Below are 19638 nucleotides of genomic sequence, written 5' to 3' on the forward strand. Positions count from 1 at the left end.
AAGGCAGATGTGAAAGTTTGCAAATTGATGGCTCAGCGGTGCCCTTCCAAGGGTATCAAGAGCTGGCAACGAGGCGGAAGCATTTGTGGCATCTTGAATGGGGTATCCAGTCAACTGCTGGCTGTCAGGATTCCGGCAGTTACCCCAATTAAATCGTGAGTCTTGAGCCAAACTCCAAAACTTCGAAAGGATTGCTTGGGAGTTAACATGTCCTGGGTGCAGCCGACTCTGAGGCACATCATTCATTGTCACCCTTGGCCCTGATTTTCCACCACCACCCCCTCTGGGTGTATCAGAATCCATATTCTCCAATGGGACACATCCATAGCCAAGAGCCATCAATCACATTCTCCAGTTAGAATTTTGCGTGGCAGAAACTTCAGTCACCTAGTTACTATCTTTGAAAACATTTATGGAATGCGCTTTCAAACCCCCTTCCCCCCCCTCCCTTTCCGTCGGCAACTCTAAAAAGACCATAGGACTATTTTATGAGTTGACACTCTTCGCAAGGAGAACCTGTGCTGGGAAACTCCTGTGTCATAAAGTCTTCACGTGTATTTGAGGAGCAGCGTGAGATCAGTTGTACAAAGGATGCCTGACCTGCATGTGAATCCAGGCCTTTTTATCACTGCATTCTCTCAACTCAGCTCCCTGTGAAATGTTCTCACCACTAACTCTCTGGTGCCACTTGGCTATTTTCTCTCAGATGAGCGACTTCCGCTGCTCCTTCCCTCCCATGTAATTTCCATATTCATCTACTTCTCTCTTTTCCCCAGTTTTCCAAATACCCGGTTTGCTTTAGCCATTTGCAATTCTGCCTTTCTATCTGCCCCCACCTCCTTTGCAGCAAAACACATACGGCAAATGTTGTTTTGGTGGCTTCTAACCAGCTTTCTCTACTCTCTTTTCGTCCTTTTCAAATTCCACCCCACCCCACCCATCATGCTGCAGAAGATACTAACCTGATATCAGGCTTTGATGTCCCCGGGGGCTCTGAAAAAGTGGCAGAAGATGAGTTTGACCCCATCCCTGTGTTAATATCCAAAAATTCACAAGGTAAGCAGCTAGATCTCATGAGAGAAGCATTGTGGCAGTGTGTTTGTATGCAGCTGTTTCTGCACACCCAGAATTCTGTGATGCATTTGTTGGTTTCACGTTCTTTAGAGCTATTTAGGTTCTTTTCAGATCTCAAACCTGTTTATGGGGCAAAGATAGAATTGACCATTCTCAAGTGCTCTAACAGTTGGACTTTTTGGACTTAGGGAAACGGTTACATTGAAACTCTAGTTCGGGGGTCTTCAAACTTGGCAGCTTTAAGACTTGTGGACTTCCACTCCTAGAATTCCTCCTCCGGTCACGTTAGCTCAGGAATTCTGGGAGTGGAAGTCCACAAGTCTTAAAGCTGCCAAGTTTGAAGAGCCTTGCTCTAGTTTAAAAAAAACCACAGCTGCCCTTCCTTCCGTGCTTGCCAGGCGATTTAACGTTTCCAGGACCCCACCTTTTGGTTATTACTTGACATAACTTGTGGGGTTCTTCTTCCATTCTCCAAAGCAGTGTTGCCACCAAGCGGTTGAGAGTCCAAAGATCTGGCTTCTACCAGACCTTTGCGCTAAATCTCTGCTGACCAGAATCCCAGCTGCTGAGCTTTGGTGGGCGGTCCAGAGTATGAATTCCCTTCCTAGGTGCTTCAGGTAGAACACTGAATGAGTCTTATCATCAGAGGGATTCACCGTGGGGGATCTTATGTCATAAAAGGACGAGTGGAGGAGACCCGTTGGATTCCCCCGTTATCCTCACTCAAGATTCTCAATTTTGTTTCTGTTCTTTCCTCTGAGAGGAAGAAGTCCAAAGCCATCAAGGGTCCTTGGGGCAAAGCCAAGATCCACCCCACCCTGCTTAATGGTAATGCCCGGAGCGGGGACTGAGCCAGAAGAACCAGTTAAATTGCTGAAGGGGGGGAGAAGTTGCAGGTCCAGCCTCCGGTTCCTCCTCTTGCTTCTGATGTTGAGTTCTGTTGCTTCGGGCTACTTTGATTGACGGCTGGAAATCCCTCTTTGGCCTCAATGTCGGAGAACCCCTGCAAAAGTTCTCCCTCCAGGCAGCAATTCTAAGGGAGCCAAAGCTTGGATAGATACCTCCTAGAACAGAGGTCCCCAACCTTGGCCCCTTTAAGGCTTGTGGACTTTGCTGGCTGAGGAACTCTGGGAGTTGAAGTCCACAAGTCTTAAAGGGGCCAAGGTTGGAGACCCCTGACTTGGATGACCCTTCTGGTCTCTTCCAACTCTATCATTCATGGCTGACTAAGGAACTCTGGGAGTTGAAGTCCACAAGTCTTAAAGTGGCCAAGGTTGGAGACCCCTGACTTAGATGACCCTTCTGGTCTCTTCCAACTCTATCATTCATGGCTGGCTGAGGAACTCTGGGAGTTGAAGTCCACAAGTGTTAAAGTGGCCAAGGTTGGAGGGGGGGGCCACTGGCCTCCCCAGGGTTTTTTTCATCATTTCAGCAAATCTCCCCCCCCCCTTCTATCGCTCCTTGGATTCTTTCCCCCGTTTTCCTCCTTTTCCCAGAAGTGGCCACCCCAATTCTAACGCTTTGCCTAATTTGGCCGTATTTTTTTTATGGCAGAAGCCTCCAACCTTGGCCACTTTTAAAACTTAGGATTCAACTCCCAGAATTCTCGAGCCAGCTCTGTTGGCTGAGGAACTCTGGGAGTTGAAGTCCACAAGTCTTAAAGGGGCCAAGGTTGGAGACCTCTGATGTAGACCGAGGTCCCTCCAGTTTTATCTGGCTCTTCTCCTTTCTTTGTGCGTGGACGTCTTTCTCTTAATTTTTTTTTACTTTTTAAAACAAAGCTAACATTTTGTTTTTTTAACCCCTGTGTCTTTTGCCGGATACTAAATTCCTGTCTCTCACACTTTCAGGTGGGCATTCTAGAAACAACAGTGGGAGCTCTGAATCCAGTCTTCCCAACCTAGCCAGGTCTCTCCTGCTAGTGGATCAGCTGATAGACCTGTAGCGATTACTCAGTAACAGGCGGCTTCTGTAACGTACCTAAACTCCTTTTTTGTTCTCTCTTTCTCTCTCTCTCTCTCTCCCTCTCTCTCTCTCTCTCTCTCTCTCTCTCTCGTCTCCTAACAGAGCTAAACTTTAGTTGTTGAATGGTTTTCTGCTTATGTTTTGTTTGAAATAACGCCCAGTGGAAAAGGACGCTGCTCTGAAATTGTACCCTCTGCTGGGATTTTACCTGCCTTTCTAGCAGAGCCATGATGCAGCCTGTGAACAGTTTTCTCGTGCAATTCTCTGCTATCTTTTAAGGGAGCGCTGCCCTGTATTAATCACTTTGCTACGATTTGTCCGTTTAGTGCCACCAACACTATAATTGTAAAAAGAAAAGAAAAGAAAAGAAAACGACAACCACCATGTAACCTGTGTATGATCCTTGCTAGAAATACATACGACTAATCTGCCTAAATAATGCTAACTAAAATTGTCTGTCAAACTTTTTCTTTCTCTTGATTTTAAAAACAAAACCAATCCAATCAAACCAGAGCTGGGAGGCTAAAGGGCAGCGAAACCTCCTCCAGTGCATGGGGAGCCGTGTTAGGGATCCCTATCACGGATTGGGGCCCTGGAGAGAGCGCCTTCTAAAGGCAGCCTTGGGTTCGAGGCCTGGCGGTTAGCTATAAAGACATTTCCAGCCCTTGAAAGACAACCGTTCGCTCCGTATACTCCTGTTTTTGCAACCTGCTTAGGAATGGACTGTGCTTAAAAATAAACCAATCAATCAATAAAGATACTAAAGCTGCGGAAAAAAAAAATTATTCTACGCAAAATGTGAACCCTACTCTTGTGTCAAACAGCATGGCTAACTTCTGTTGGGACGAACTACCGTTAGGAGGGGAAGGGAAAGCCATGGCGACGAGGGTTGTGGGTCTCTTGAGGGATTGTATAAATTGTATGCACCTGTCAGATTTTCTTGAGGGTAAGACTGATGTTTTGTTCTGTTTTCCTTTCTCAAGTCCCTCTCAGTACTTGCATAGCGTATTAACACGATAATAGGAAGCCATTTCCTCCCCACTTCCAGATAGATAGACTGCTTTTTCAGTTAGATTCTTCTGTCTTTATAGAAGTAGCATGAACGCCTTGCATTTCAGTTTGCAGCGAGTGCTTTCCAGCTTAGGTGTATCTCGACAGTTTCTATCTTTTATTTTCATGTTGATATGCTCAGTTTCATCAAACTGCTGGCTATAGTAAACTTGTTTTCATTGGCTTCTGATCTTCAAGTCCAAAATTAATGGTCCTTTCCAAGATGTCCGTCCTTCTGAAAAGGAAGGATGACCCTTAACTCCATAGTGAATAATCCTTAGCTTAACGCTAACTTTGTGTATGTGCAAATGTATTGTAGTGGTTCAAAAAGTGCAGTTTCCCCACCTGTGAGTGTATGAATGGCTCAATTTTTAGGTGTATCAGCCTCTCCTACAAGATTGAAAGACCTTCTGATGTAACCCCTGAGTATTTTTCCCCAGCTTTCCCACCCACCCCATACAAAATCTCCAGAAGTTAGCTCAACAAATTCTGTAAATAGAATTTCACCGTCATGTCAATCCTCTCTTGAATCTTTCCAAAATCTACTTGCTGATGCCCTTCCTTATAAAACAGGTTCCCGCTTCTGTGTGATGTGTGTGTCCATAGGTCGTTTTTGCTGCACTTTCCTGATTTTCCTGACCAAAATTATGAAAATGGTCTTAGCAAAAAATGTCAATAGTTCTTTACATTTTGGGGCAGACTCTTTGATTCTTTGTCTTGACTCTTTGATTCCTGAAGTGCAGGCAACTGGAGTTGGATCACATGGACAAAAGCTTTAGATAGAACGTTATTGTATAGTCAGATGATACTGAAAATATATGGAAAAAAGAATGGATTTTTTTAAACAAAGTAGCCACCTGCTGTATATTAGAAACCAAAACAAAAAAACAAAAACCCCTGTGAATTAAAATACTTTTAAAAAAGAATGTTTTAACATTTTAAGTTTAATTAACTTGTTGAAGTGTTTTGGAAGGAGTTTTACTGAAGCCTCTGGGTTGCGTGAGGATAGTGCTTGTGAACTAACCAATATGAATGGGGTGGGTCTTTGTCCTGCCCACCCAAGAATGACTCCTCCAATTGTCTGAGTAACTGAAACGACCTCGTAAATTAACACGTACTAGTCTTCATGGAAATACTTCAGTAATAAACCATGATACGGTTGACTTGGGAATGGTGGATTGTTGGCTCATTGCTAGAAGCTGCGAAAGGCTGGTTTCCTTTTCCAAAGGGAGATCCAACTCAGGGGCTGAAAGTTGTTGCTCTGCCTTAATGTTTCCATTGATGGATCTAGATCTAAGGCAGGGGTCTCCAACCTTGGGCAATTTTAACCAACTTTGCTGGCTGAGGAACTCTGGGAGTTGAAGTCCACAAGTCTTAAAATTGCCCAAGGTTGGAGACCCCTGATCTATGGCACCAATACGTGGTTCTCTTTGCCCAAAATGGGCTGAAAATGTTGGCCGCGCTTTATCAGGCTCTCTTATTATTCCACGTGAAAGTAGTATTTATTGACCAAAAAGGCACAATCTGATTTATTTTTTTTAACCTTTCCTACCCAAAAGAGATTTGCTGATAGTCCCTGAGAGCAGAGAAACAAAAGGAAGAGAGATAATAAAGGTAGACCTCTGGTTATTAAAAGCTGAACGTAGCATTTCATTATAATAGTCCCTGGGATTCCTTCATTTTGCAACCTGGGAAGTAGATTCTTACAACGTTTGGCCTTGTTAATGATGTTCCTCGTTCGTGTGAGGCCAACCAATGGCCATTCTGGTCTTTACCGGACCACGAGTGAGGATGGATTTTAATTTTTCTGCCCCTCCTGACGACCACGGCAAAGATTTCTCCTGACTCCCAATTCCAGAGGTGAGATCTGAAGAATGACTGACAGGGATTGACTGCAGGGATTATTGTACCGGAATTATCTCTAGTTCCTATATAGTAGATCAGGGGTCTCCAACCTTGGCCGCTTTAAGCCTGGAGGACTTCAACTCCCAGGATTCCCCAGCCAGCCGTGTCTGTTTCTTTTTCTCTTACCAGCTAAAGTGGAGAGATTGCAGAGGAAGGGATTATAAGAGAGCAAGCTTTGCTGGCTGGGGAATTCTGGGAGCTGAAGTCCACCAGGCTTAAAGTTGCCAAGGTTGGAAGCCCCTGATCTACTGTCTACCCCTGCAGTAGATCACTGATCCATGACAATAAACGGATGCTGTATAAATCGCAGCAACCTGTTCAGGTGGAGCCACATGGGCCTTCTCTGGATCACCCAGCAATTGGAGGTGTGTCCGGCAGGAGTAGATTAGCATTTTGTAAAGATCTCAGGAGTGAAGACTAGGTAGCCAATCGCTCAGCTGCACCCTGCAGTGTGCTGGACATCGCACAAGTGTCCCACCAGAAATGGTTCTTCCCTGTTCTGCTGTCTGGATTGGACCCGGTTCCCTTATTTATCCACAGAGCACCAGGGATGAGCAAAGAGGGCCAGGCATCGTCTTCTAAACACAGAGTCCCCAACTTACAATCCCAGTGTCCTAGCTGTCCTGCAAATTTGATCCCATTCTAATGGGAGATAAAAATAGCAGGGCTGAGACTGAGCTGTGACTAAGGACGACAGAGGAGGAAGAATGAAATTAACACATTTCTAACTCAGACTTTGTGCATTGGTAAGCAGACGTAACACATGTGTGCATACGTGTGTGATCATTTTTTAATGCCTTTGTCAAAGCCAAGGAGCTCGAGATGATGCGCTATATTAATCATGGAGTCCTTGGGGCTCTCTGAGCATCGGGGTTGTTTTCCTGCAAATGTTTCATTATTCAGGTAACATCAACAGGTAGTTTCCTAGTTGGGCCATGAAACATCTTCAAGCCAAACCCCCAAGCTCGGAGACCACCATAGTTCAACCTCGAGCTACAAATATTACCTTCTGCTCTGGCTATAGGCATCATGGTTCATGCCGACAGCATTCCAACTTCTAATACAACTTCCACATGGGGGGCTCTCCTGCTTATTCTATTTGGGGATACCGATGACATATGCCAGGCTGAAAGATGAGCTGCTGCGTTTTGTTTGTTTGCTTCTGAATGGCTAAACCCTTTTAGCTGAAAGACTTTGCAGGCTTAACTTGCAGATGCCAAAGGGTTTTGAATGGGGGGCTAGAGGCCTTGCCCTGCCCTCAACATCACTTGGCCGTGAAGGATGGGCAAGAACAGGAGGCCTGTTGGAAGTTGGGACAGAGTAGATTTGCAGGAAGGGTGCTGAGAATTTGGGAGCAGTATCATCCTGCACACCCATGCCCACATACTCCAGGTTTCCAGGAAACATACTTTGCAACTTCCAAGTTCCAGGGGTCTTCTAGATTCATATTGCTGTCATTAAGACATTCTTGTCGTGGGTGTCAGTGTAGCAATGTTTCCTCCATGTTCCCAAGTGAAGGTGCAGAGGCCAGCCAAGTAACCTGGGCTCTAAGGCAGAACGTTCCTGATACTATAGCTAACAATCCCCTGGACTAGTCCAAACATTTGCCAGAGTATCTCCATTTGATTTCCACCCTGTCCGGTATCTAAACTTGATTGAGTGCTGTCAATCAGAAAAATCAGAGAGTTGCGTTTCATTTTTTCTTTTCCTACCTGTGAAAGAACCTCCAGAATAGTTGAGAAAGGTTTTGCTCCAAGCTTCTGGAAGTTGAGAGCAGAATGTCTGGGAAGTGAAATCCACTATCCGGAACTCCAGATGCATCTATGGATGAAGAGAAGAGAGGCCCAGATCTTCCGGCAAAGGGGTAGGAGGGGAAGGTCTTGGAAACAGACACAAGAAATCCCATCCCAGAAAAGAATTAACCCAGAGAAGAATCCTGGGCAAGAGGAACGGAAAATGGACTGCTCAAGAGATGATTTTTGGAAACAGCTCTATGGATAACATTTATGGCAGCCAGGTTGTCTTTAAGTCATCCTAGTAAAGAACCACAGAAGACAGTCACCTTGACAAATTCTACCCGTATCTCATTTCAGCAGTAGGGCCAGACTGATGCTCCAATCTGTGTGGTGGAGAAAGTTGTTTTCCATGATGCTCAGGCTAAAAAATAAAATAAATAAAGCCCAACTTGTAAACATGGGTGCGGCTTAAAGAAAACTGGGAGAAGTGAAGCATCAGCTTCTACGATGCTCTTGTGGTACAGTTGTCCAACCTTGGCAACTTCAAGACTCCCTGAATTTCCTAGCTGGCTGGGGAATTCTGGGAGTTGGAAGTCCACAAGTCTTAAAGTTGCCAAGGTGTTGGATACCCGTGTTGTAGAGCAATGTAATCTAAGACTTCTCCTTCTACCCAGCTATTATCGCTGCCAAAAATCAGTGGCAGAGTTGACTGTTCTGTTGAGTGAACCCCTCAAATAAAATTAACCTGGTTGAAACAACGAAGCCCTTTAAGTTCTCCAACAATTGGGAGGAAAACCCCAAATTCTGGCTTGCTTATTGCTTGATATGGCACCGGTCCTTTCACACGTTTAGCCCTTGACTCCCCCACCCCACCCCGATTAAAACAATGGCCCTGAGCCCCAAAATATTGGCCCTTCCTGCTGTAGAGATTTTCAGGGCCATATTGGTGCACCCCACCAAGAACTCTGGTTGGCACCAGGGCTTGGTTGCAGGAGGGTTTGCGGGCTAAACTGGTGAAAAGATCCCATACTTAAGCTAATTCTAGGACTTTAGTTCCTGCCTACAGAATTCCAAACAGCTGAAGTTTGGTTTGAAAAAATAGTTAAAAATGGAGAGACGGGATGGCTGAGAACCACAGATCAACAGTCAAGACTTTTTTAAGCATCGCACCAGAGAAACTTCTTACTATCAGGCCTTTTATTTCATCGTGTAACTGCTGGTGAACCGCGATCTTCTGCCTTCCCCCAGTTAGCAGAAATTCTTCTTTCCCCTCCCTCCGAATTTGAGCTGGTACCCGCCATTGTGCCCCATAATTTCTGTGGATAGTGGTAAACGTGAAGGCCTTAGCCTTGGGCTCTGTGGAATTTAGCTTTTTACATGCCTTTTTCCTGCCCTCCCGCTAACATTGTAACCTGCTACTCTTTCTCGGAAGGTAAGCGCTCTTGTGTTCTAATAACTATGTGTGTGATCCATCTGATCTCTTCCATGTGTGTAGCGAGGTCAATTTTTTTTCCTGCTTGTCTGGATAGCTTGGTTGGTTGGCGCCAGGCGGGCAGGTTCTGCGGGCTTTGGGTTGGACTGAACCAGCCCTGCTGGCGCTGGCCCTGTTTGTTGTCACTAGCAAACTAGGGTCGTAATAGACTTGCTGTCCCTCTTAGTTAAGAGGTATTTTTTCCTCTTCGAGAAAGCTGGCAAGCCCAAAGAGGCACGTGGTTGATCCCCATTCCTCCACAGACCACGATCAGTAACAGCTTTGAATGGGTAGATTTGATCCTTCGAGAGCTCTTAGGAGGCGTTCCAGTTGGCCTCCGCTTGGAGATGGTTGCTCAAGCTTTCTCATTTCTAACACTGATGAGATTTAAAACATTTGCCCACCCCCCCCAAAGGAAGCAGGATTTGATTAAAGCAAGCTAGCACACCTTTAATTTTGAGCTTTCTCTTTATTATCCTAAGCAGGAGGTAGACCAGGGGCCTTCAAACTGGACAGCTTTAAGACTTGTGGACTTCAACTCCCAGAATTCCTCCTCCAGTCACGTTAGCTCAGGGATTCTGGGAGTGGAAGCCCACCAGTCTTAAATTTGCCAAGTTTGAAGACCCTTGAGGTAGACCATCAGATCAAAAGACAGAAAAGCAAGGGAACCTGTGGGAAGACAGCAGAAACGCAGCCTGTGTGTGCGTCACCTGAGCTCACTTTAGAGCGGAGGTCTCCAAGCTTGGCAACTTTAAGACGTGTAGACTTCCAACTCCCAGAATTCTGGGAGTTGAAGTCCACAGGTCTTAAAGTTGCCAAGTTTGGAGACCTCTGCTTTAGAGTTTGAGAAGAATTGAGAAGAAATGGATCTCCTCATTTTCCCCCTTGGGGATCCTGAGATCTAGAACTCCGGGTTCCTTGGAAGCACAGCTCGCCCTGTGTCAAGTGACGTCTGGGACAACCATTTCCTCCTTATCACCCTCATCCTCCCAAGTCTTGAATGAGGCTTGTATGTCTGTTTGATTAACACCTTTCATCTCTCTCTAACCCACATTTTGTGGAACTTTGAAACGTGAAGTAATGCCCAGTTGTGTACGTTGGTTGTAACTTAACCTGGCTTCACTTTTGTATGATTTTTTTTATTATTATTATTATTTTAAACATATTTCTCCCTCCCATCTCCCCTCCCCTCCTCTCCCCAACATGCGTGCTGCTGGTTTTAAATCCCGTACCATTACACCTCTGTGGTTTTAGTTTTAGCTGGCCTGTCCGGAGAGTAGCCAGTAATGCTCCTGTTTTACACTTTGCAGGACCGCAGGGGAAGCCGGCTGCGTATTTCATGGCCGGCCCCGAGCAAGACCGAAGGCCTGGGCCCACTCCTGGCTTGCCGCTGAACAGTCCTCAGCCCAGTCCACTCAGAGGAGAAACCGACTTCTTTGGGCGGGGCGGCCTCTCCAGCAACAGCTCCTTCCACAGCAGCAGCGAAGGCGAAGGGACCGACCACGAGGGAGACCTCTTGGACTGCAGCGGATCCAGACCTCTGCTGATGGACTCGGAAGAGGAGGAGGAGGCTTGTAAAATGAACCCCGCTCTCCAGGAAAGGGAGAGGGGTTCCCAGAAGGACTTGAGCCTCCAACCATCTCCAGGGCCACCTCTGTTCAACGCTTTCCCACCACGGCCCGCGGAAATGCCCGAAGGAGACACCGACGTGTTTTCCACGGCCCCTTTCCGAAGCTCTAGAAGCTATTGCGATGAGTTGGACATTTTCACGAAGGCCCCATTTCTCTCCAAAAGCCAAGTCTTCTCGAAGCAGCTGGATGACGGCGACGTGTTCCTCAGAGCACCCTTCACCAAGAGGAAGAGCCAGGAGGAGCTGGCGGCTCACAGTGTCGTGAAGGAACCTCCGGCCACCGGGCCGTTCCTGGGCTCCGCTGAAGTTGCTCAGTACCCGCGTGGCCCTACACTCCAGAACCTGGACGTGGGAACCCATGGCTCCCGTCCTCCCCAAGGCCAGTATTTGGGGGCCTCACGCTTCGGACCTCGAGAGCAGCAGTGGATGGCCCAGAGGCCCACCCTCCCAAAGGCGCCTCAGGAGAACTGGGCCCCGTTACCCATGATGCACTCCAAAGGCACGCGGGCCTCCAGGAAGGCTTCTTGGCACCCAAGACCAGCCCGCCTTTCCACCCACGGTCTTTAGCGAAGTACTCCCGCCACTACAGTCCAGAAGGCGGGCACGGGGCCGATGCCCAACCCATCGCGGCATACAAAGTTGTATCTCAGACCAACAAGCAGGTGATAGCCGGGTCGGTCTCTATCGCCTCTATTTCTTCCAGGACTAAAGAACTGCCCACCACTGACCCATTTTCATCGGCCCCCTTCCCTTCCAAACAGGGGAAGCCGAAACCCTAAATGGGTTTCTATCGTGGCTTCCTTCCAGTATGTGGCTTTCCCCCCCCAAGAACGTGCGAATGGACTCCACGAAACAGAACCTACTCTACTTCAGGGGTCCCCAAACCTGGCAACTTTAAGACTTGTGGATTTCAACTCCCAGCCAAGCTGGCCGAGGAATTCTGGGAGTTGAAGTCCACAAGTCTTAAAGTTGCCAAGTTTGGGGACCTCTGCTCCACTTCGCCCATCATGCTCAACACTCTTGCTGGGGTGGAACCTTCCTGACTCGTAGGAAGCCTTCTCCTCAGAGCTCCAGTAACCGATGATGGAGACCTTGAATTTGTTCTGCTGCCACTTTCACTGGACCAACACATTTCCCTGCCTAAAACTCTCTTGAGTAAATATTTATCCTTAAGCCAGTTAATCCCACAGGGAACTTTGTGGAAAAGAACCTGTTTTTACCTTGATCAAAGATGAATGGAGCATCTCAACATCATGTCAAATGTGCACGTACCAGGAAAAGAAATGATAACCAAATGGAAGATTATTTATTTTGTTTTGTTTGTCCTCCAAAGAAGCTGAGAGGACTCTACCTGACGCTAATGCTGTCTCTGGAGTAATTCTCAATTAGAAACCGAAGTCTTCTCTTACAATGTGCATTTTAAGTTCTTTTTATCTGAATTTAATTCCTATCCTAAGCCATGTTCTCGGCAAACGTTGGCTATAGTCAATGGCTATAGGTTATAGTCTTACCTGAGAGTATAACAGACAATTGAGTAGGCTACAGACTGTTCCTGTTATTTTCTTTTCTTTGTACAACCCCGGGAAGCCTGATAGTTTAAAAGAGTTTTTGCTGGCTTTTTAAAGGGGAGTTTTTGTAATTTTTCTAAAGCTTTCCATCATTCGCTCTCTATTTTTCGCAAAACCAGTTTTTTTTTTCTCTCCTTATGAGACAGGTGAGATCGTCCAAAAAATTGTTAAGGGAAAATTCCCATTTCCTTGGCTTTGAATTCCACTTTCTCCAGGACTTAATTTTCTAGCTTTCTACTTTCAAAGCTACATGGTTTTTTTCCCCCTCCTTTTGCCACTGAACCCCTAAATCTGAAAAAGTGCTTTAGCTACGCCCGGCAGTCACGCCTTCCAACTCTGCAGAATGAAGGCAAGCTGCCTTCCTTTTGTTCAGTCCTTTGAGGAACAATGCACTTTTTCTGAGCCTTTGCAAACCACGAGATAAGCCTTGTTCCACTTTCTCCGCCTCCTCCTCTCCTTTGCCCCCCATCAGATTCCCCTAGTCCCTATGTTCATGCATTTGTTCTGTCCTGGTGGAAGGGCAGGGGAGATGCGCATCAGGGGACACACAGACCAGCTTCTCTCAAATCCATACCCTCCATCCACTTGTGCTAGATTTCAAATGTCATAATCTGCAGCCCACCTGGCTCACCCCACCTAGGGTGCACCTGTTGGGGAATGGCTGTTCAATACGCAGGGGAGCTAAAGTCACAACGTTGAGTGCAGTGACATCTCTTGGAGGTTCAGAGTCGATCTTCGTTGCTGTTTTCGCGTTGCACAGATGACCAACGAAATCCTTCACTCCTAGTGATGCTTTTTTCTTTTAAGTCGTTCAATCACCTGCCGTTCCAACTACAGTCGTGGGACTCCACGCGGTATGGATCTTCCTTCTGCAAACATCTCTTCTTTGACTATGTTTGAAAGTGGAAATCTGGTTCTCTAAAAAAGACAATCGACTGTTTAAATCCTTGCTGGGACAATCTCCGCGTCCAGCCAGAAGAACCGAGAACCTGATCCGTTCAGTTTGCTGGCCACAGGTTGACTTTTCAGCTGTGAAGAACTGCTGCCATGTGCCTTTTCTGGGGGTGGGGGTGAGGGGAAATGATGTTGCGTATTTGCTGAGCTGATGAGGCCAGATACTCACATTTTTACCTCCTGGAAATAGATCAGAGATCCCGTTTATATTTTTCTTGAGATTTGAACCTGTTCGCAGCGGGGATCATATTCACTTGATGTCTCCTTTTATGAAAGGTGGGGGGGAAATGCACTTTTTACCGCTCTCCCATGCTGTGTTGCTGCATTTATTTGGTAGGGAAGCGGGCATGACCTGAAATCGCGGAGAATAACGCACTCCGATCTTGTTGAGACTCTCTATACAGGACTGCCAACCGCCTGCACCGCTCTTAACATTTTGGACAAGTGACGTTGAGGCCTGGATTCCTTACCTCCCTTCTCTGGCCTGCTGGGAGAACTTGCACTTTTGGAAACGGCCAGATTTCCTAGGAGAATAAAATGCTTCTTTCAGTCACGAGTATTACAGGAAAGAGCAAAAACGGCTGGAAAGGGCAGAGATAATTTAAACGCTAAGACGAAATGTCTCCCCGATCAGTTGTTCCCCCTCCCCCTGGGCCTTTCTGGCTTTCTGGTCTGCGGGGTGAGGAAATAGCTCTGTGCAAGCAACAGGAGCGCACCCTCACAGCTCCGTTTTGGGAGCCTCACACAAATGGAGCTTCACGCACCGTTTGCACAAGTGGAGCTGCGTGTGTGAATTGCGTGCCTGACACTGGCACAGCCCGGTTCCGAATGGGCCGTGGCCTGGGGTCTTGGGGACCCCCGTAATTCAGTCTTCGCAGGGTCTTCATGCTGGGTTCTGCGTCTTTTCATGCGCTCTGCTTAAACAGACTCACCTGAGCTCAGGCAGAAGCCTTTTCCCACAAGGTGTTACGGTTCATCCTTCTAGGAAATGGATGCTGGGTCTGATTTGGGGGGTGGATTAAAGCATCCCACCTGGCATTACCTGCTGACACATTCCTGGACTGTAGAAACAGGAGGTTGGCTGTAGGTTGGGCCAACACCACGATGGGGCTCCCAATACCTCTTCCCTCCTCGTGCACCTACCTCATGTCTTAAGCAGGTGCTGGAGTGTTGCTATTCCCCCCCCCCCTCTGGTTGTAGTTTGCTTTATTTTTAAATACAGTTTTTTGCTGCATAACTTATATCATCAGTTAGAGCTTACAGAAAAGAAAGCAAGGATGGTTCAAACATTTGGATAGATTTTGGAAGAGGGAAGTTAATTCTCAAAAGCATGGATGCAGACTTCCGGTACCTCTGCTTCTGAAAACGGAAGACTGAATGAGGTTTTCGCTTCCATGCTTTCTTTTTGTCTTCCGTTAGTTGAATATTATCAGTTAGAGCTTACAGAAAGAAATTCTCTCTTAAGAAACTATAGCTCCTAGGAACATTCCCCCATGCCTAAAAGGTGTAATTTTAGGCCAGACTGTTCATTGTGGAAAAAATTAGGAAATGCAAAGAGGTCCTCTGTTTAAGACGACATCATGTGATGAGTCAGAACATCACTTCTTTCGAACCTGGTGTATTGGTCTTTTGGCTAGGCTAGGAGATTGGGAGTATGAATATCCAATGCATCTGGAAGGGATTTATTTGAGGAAATCACCTGTGATCTGTGTTCAGTTGGGGACAAATGCCCGTTCTGAATTTTCCATAGTCCCTCTGTTGCGTTTTCATCAGGGAACTATAGAAATTTGGCCTCCTCATATGGTTCTTGAACACAGTGGGAATGTTTTCATTTTACATTGGTGACAAATAGAACTCCAGATCTAATTCTGGTGTTTACATCACTGTTACAATCAGTTAATTCAGTTGCTACTAGTTTTAGTTGGGTGTTCATTGCCGAAATCACACCCTGAGGAAGATACTCTTGAATGGGCTAGTGTTATTAATATTATTATTGTAGTAGTAGTAATAGTTTAAAAGTTCTACAAAGGTTCACATCGGACAGATGGTACTTGAATAGCAGTTCAGTTTTCTCACCCACGGTGGCTTTAAGGTTTAATTGGTTTAGCAATTTTAAAGGTGCTAAGGTTGAGAAACGCTGCTGTAGAATACAGAATCCAAAACTCTGCAGTTTTCCAGCTTACCTAATTAGTCCTTTGGGTGCAGGTATTTCTCTGTTCATATCAGTGTGCGTGAGAAACACAACACCTTAACAGATTTCTTGTATTTATTTGGCATTTTTTAAGCATTCCCTTCCTATCTGACCCCTGTCTCTGTCTTAATCTTGATGGTGATGGAAAGAGGTAGGCTTAACTTAAACAACAACAACAACAACAACCCGAACTCTATACTTCCAACTGCAGGAGAATATGAGCCAAATAATGTAATGTTCAAAAACGCAATGATCTCCTGTATCGATATAGTAATCACTTGGGCTTGAGTTTGTATGCATGTGTGGGCTATTATGTCTTATTGTTTATTTTGTGAGATTTGAATTCATGCCGTTGCTGTATAATAACGATGAACAAGGGTGGGGGGGTGGGTGTCATCTAAATTGGGGGGATATTCTGCTAACTGTTCCTGAAATGTAGAATTCCAAGAAGAGTCTTGAAAGACTCGTGCAAGTCCTATCACTCTTGATGGAGATGCACAGACTGAAGGTGGGGAAAAATCTGTCGTGTGTTCAGCTTTTTGGTCAGGTGCAATATTAAAACACGTGAACACGTTGAACCTGCTGGTCTTTTTTAAAACAGTGGCCTCTGAAGGTTGTGGGGATAGGCTGTGCTTTGAGAATGCAAGTGAAGTAGAGATGCAAGCACACGTACCACGCTACATTGCCTCTACGCACATGAAACCGCCGTTCCTTTTGGAGCAGGGGTCTCCAACCTGGGCCACTTTAAGCCTGGAGGACTTCAACTCCCAGAATTCCCAGGGAGTTGAAGTCCTCCAGGCTTAAAATGGCCCAGGTTGGAGACCCCTGCTTTGGAGGAATCTTCCCTTTGCATCAATGAGACCAGAGAAGCAACTGCGTTGTGGGAATGGATTGAATGGATTGAATATTGACTCTCAAAGGAAGATGGGCAGCTTTCTCCTCCTTGCACACCACAGTTCTTTTTAAATTTTTGCATACCCATCGGTTCTTCTAAGAGGAGCTGGCTTGTAGAGCCAACCAGCTTGGCCTTGAGCCATGCCGGAAGGCAGAGGGCATAGCCTCTTCCTTTTTTGTGCCCCCGTTAGAACAGGCTCTCCAAACTTGGCAACTTGTGGGCTTCAACTCCTAGAATGCTTCAGCCAGTCCACAAGCCTTTAAAAATCACCAAGTTCGGAGAGGCTGCCCTAGAAGAACCCAGGTGTGATTTGCAAAGGTCTTCCTCTAATCTTTCATAGGAACCAGAAGGATCTTTGGGGAAAACCTGGTTGGATTTGAAGGGTGGGGAATGACTTTTGGCCTGAAAGTCCATTGTGTCCAACGATGGTGGGGAGGCTTTCGAAAGAATCCTACTTCCCGAGGACCAAGGAGGGTCAGCAAATTTTGGGATGACAATCATTGCACCATAGCCAGGAACTCTTTTGCAATGTAAGCATTTTGTATTCTCTGAAGCGATCAAATGAAATAAAAGTTGAAGACGTTGACAAAAGCTCACACCAAATGTTTGGTCTGTCTTATTTCCCTGCTTGCCTTTGGACTACATTACTAGACCTTGTAACCATGGTAGATTGATGATCAGAAGATACTATCCATACCCACCTCACTTTGCGAGCCTGATGGCTGCCTCCTTTGTTCTTTGTGGGATCCACTGTCAGAATCTTCCTTCAAGCTCTACACAGGACTAGTTTCCGTTGGTTCGGTAGTCCAGGGACGTGTTGCAAGGCACTCTTTGAGGCAGAGAGTGGATATGGTCATAATACGGCCAGGGAAATATCTCCCCAGCTAAACCAAATATGAGCGATTGCAGCAAAGAAGCAACCCGTTCATAGAAGCCATAGAATAACAGATTACCCCCAGTTGGAAAGGATCTTGTAGGTCATCTAGTCCAACCCCCCCGCCCAAGCAGGAGACCCTACCCCATCTCTGACAGTCTCTTCTTGAAAGCCTCCAGGGATGAAGCTCCCACAACTTCTGAAGGCAACTTCTGTTCCATGGGTTGATTGTTCTCCCTGTTGGAAAATCCCTCCTTATTTTCAGGTTGAATCTCTCCTGGATCGATGGATCAATCCATCCATTATTCCTTGACTGGCGTTCAGGTGCTTTGGAAAATAGTTTGACCCCTTATCTTAGAACAAGGGTCTTCAAACTTGGCAAGTTTAAGACTTGTAGGCTTCAATTCCCAGAATCCCTGAGCTAATATGACCGGAGGAAGAATTCTGGGAGTTGGAAGTCCACAAGTCTTAAAGTTGTCAAGTTTAAAGACCCCTGGAATAGATAGATTAAGAGGGGTAGAATAGATAGTTAAGTAGGTAGGTAAGTAGATAGATAGGGAGAGAGAGAAAGAATAGATAGAATAGATATATGGATAGATAGGATAAAGAGAGGTAGGATAGAGAGAAAGAGAGAATAGATAGAATAGATCAAGGGTCTTCAAACTTGGCAATTTTAAGACTTGTGGGCTTCAACTCCCAGAATTCCTGAGCTAACCATGGCTGGAGGGGGAATTCTGGGAGTTGAAGTCCACAAGTCTTAAAGCTGTTAAGTTTGAAGGCCCCTGCCTTAGAATCTTAGGGCTAGAAAGGACCTCAGGGATCTAGTTCAAACCCTGCTCAACCAGCAGATTCCATCTCAGAAAAAATGACTGTCTGGGAATTCTGGGAGTTGAAGTTTATAGGTCGCAAAAGGGCCAGAGTTTCCCCACCCGCTGCCCTGGGATGTCAGAGAGCTGAGTTCCCACGAGATGCACGACTCTGATTGGAGCAGGAGCGGGCAGCTTCCTTGACTGATGCGATGGGAAATGCACATCTGCAAAGGGTTGAGAGACAGGAGTCCTTTGGGGGCCTCCGGCACGTTCTCTTTGACCTCCCTGCAAAAACCCTGGAGAGACATATTTTTGCTGACTTCTTTTTATTCCTTTTTATTCCTTTTATTTATGGAGGGAGAGGCCATATGCGTGAATTCACTCATTCATTTTAAGCCAACGATTCTCAATCCCTACAACTTTTTAAGATGTGTGTGGGACCTCAGCTCCCAGAATTCCCCAGCCAATATTGCTAGCTGAGGAATTCTGGGAGATGAAGTCCGGATACCTTCAAATTGCCAAGTTTGAGCAGTGCTGGTTGAAGGGCTCGCAGGACTGCAACGTTCACCCTCCCCTCCCTGAGGCGCAATAAAAGACAGAAGCCTCGAATAAAAAATAAATAAATGAAAAGACTCAAAACCAGCCCTAATTTTCATAGTTTCATCTGCCACGTTTATAATTTCTGGATTTGATTTGTATATTGATGCTGCAATAATTTTTTTTTAAAAAAAAATTCTTTGGGTTTGCTGCCCAGAGTCACCGTTTGACGTGTGTTTGTTAATAATTGACCCCGAAACGTTTTTATTAGGTATGATCAAAGGGAATTTAAGTAAAGATAAAAGATACCTTCTTGTACACATCTTAACTGCAGCGAGAACCATGTTAGCACAAAATTGGAAGAGTGATAAAATACCACCAGACGAAGTTTTGGTTCAAAAAATAATGGACTGGGCTGAACTAGAAAAATTCACTATGGAACTGAAAGGCGAAGAGGATTGAGAATACTATGCAACATGGGACAGGTGGTACGAATGGGTGAAGGGTAAGAATAAACATAATGTATAGTCACAAAATAAGAAACATGTATATACAATGACACAATAACTGTTACTGGAAATGAGATTTTTGTATTTTTTTTGTTTTTAAAGAATAAAAATTATATTTTTAAAAAAATTAATAATGGATCCCATAAATCAGAGGCCTTCAAACTCAGCACTTTAAGACTTGTGGACTTCAACTCCCAGAATGCTCCAGCCAGCATGCTGGCTGGAGAATTCTGGGAGTTGAAGTCCACAAGTCTTAAAGTCTTTAAAAGCTGCCGAGTTTGAAGGCTTCTGCCATAAAAAAAATATGGCCAAATTAGGCAAAGCGTTAGAATTGGGGTAGCCACTTCTGGGAAAAGGAGGAAAGAATCCAAGGAGCGATAGAAGTGGGGGCGGGGGGAAGATTTGCTGAAATGATGACCCCCCCACTTCCCACGGCTTCCAAGAGCCGGGAGGATCAAACAGCCTGCAAT

The 19638-nt window shown here is 45.8% G+C and overlaps 1 protein-coding gene and 1 long non-coding RNA gene across 2 annotated transcripts in view; one reads left to right on the forward strand and one right to left on the reverse strand.

The window, feature by feature from the left end:
- The window catches only part of AAK1 (AP2 associated kinase 1), a 66369-nt gene extending 54707 nt beyond the window's left edge, over window positions 1–11662 (forward strand). The window contains 3 exon segments of the mRNA XM_087938624.1: window positions 952–1056; window positions 10512–11252; window positions 11255–11662. Of these exon segments, the coding sequence (XP_087794750.1) occupies window positions 952–1056; window positions 10512–11252; window positions 11255–11610 (1202 nt within the window). The 3' untranslated portion in view covers window positions 11611–11662.
- The window catches only part of LOC148125002 (uncharacterized), a 42883-nt gene continuing 34897 nt past the window's right edge, over window positions 11653–19638 (reverse strand). Inside the window, exon 2 of the long non-coding RNA XR_015744599.1 lies at window positions 11653–11716. This is a non-coding gene — a long non-coding RNA (uncharacterized LOC148125002). The remainder of the gene's footprint in view (window positions 11717–19638) is intronic.

The sequence above is a fragment of the Pseudonaja textilis genome, chromosome 9 (genome assembly GCF_049901715.1).
Source record: "Pseudonaja textilis isolate UNSWEBS1 chromosome 9, rPseTex1.2, whole genome shotgun sequence".
Classification (NCBI taxonomy): Eukaryota; Metazoa; Chordata; class Lepidosauria; order Squamata; family Elapidae; genus Pseudonaja; species Pseudonaja textilis.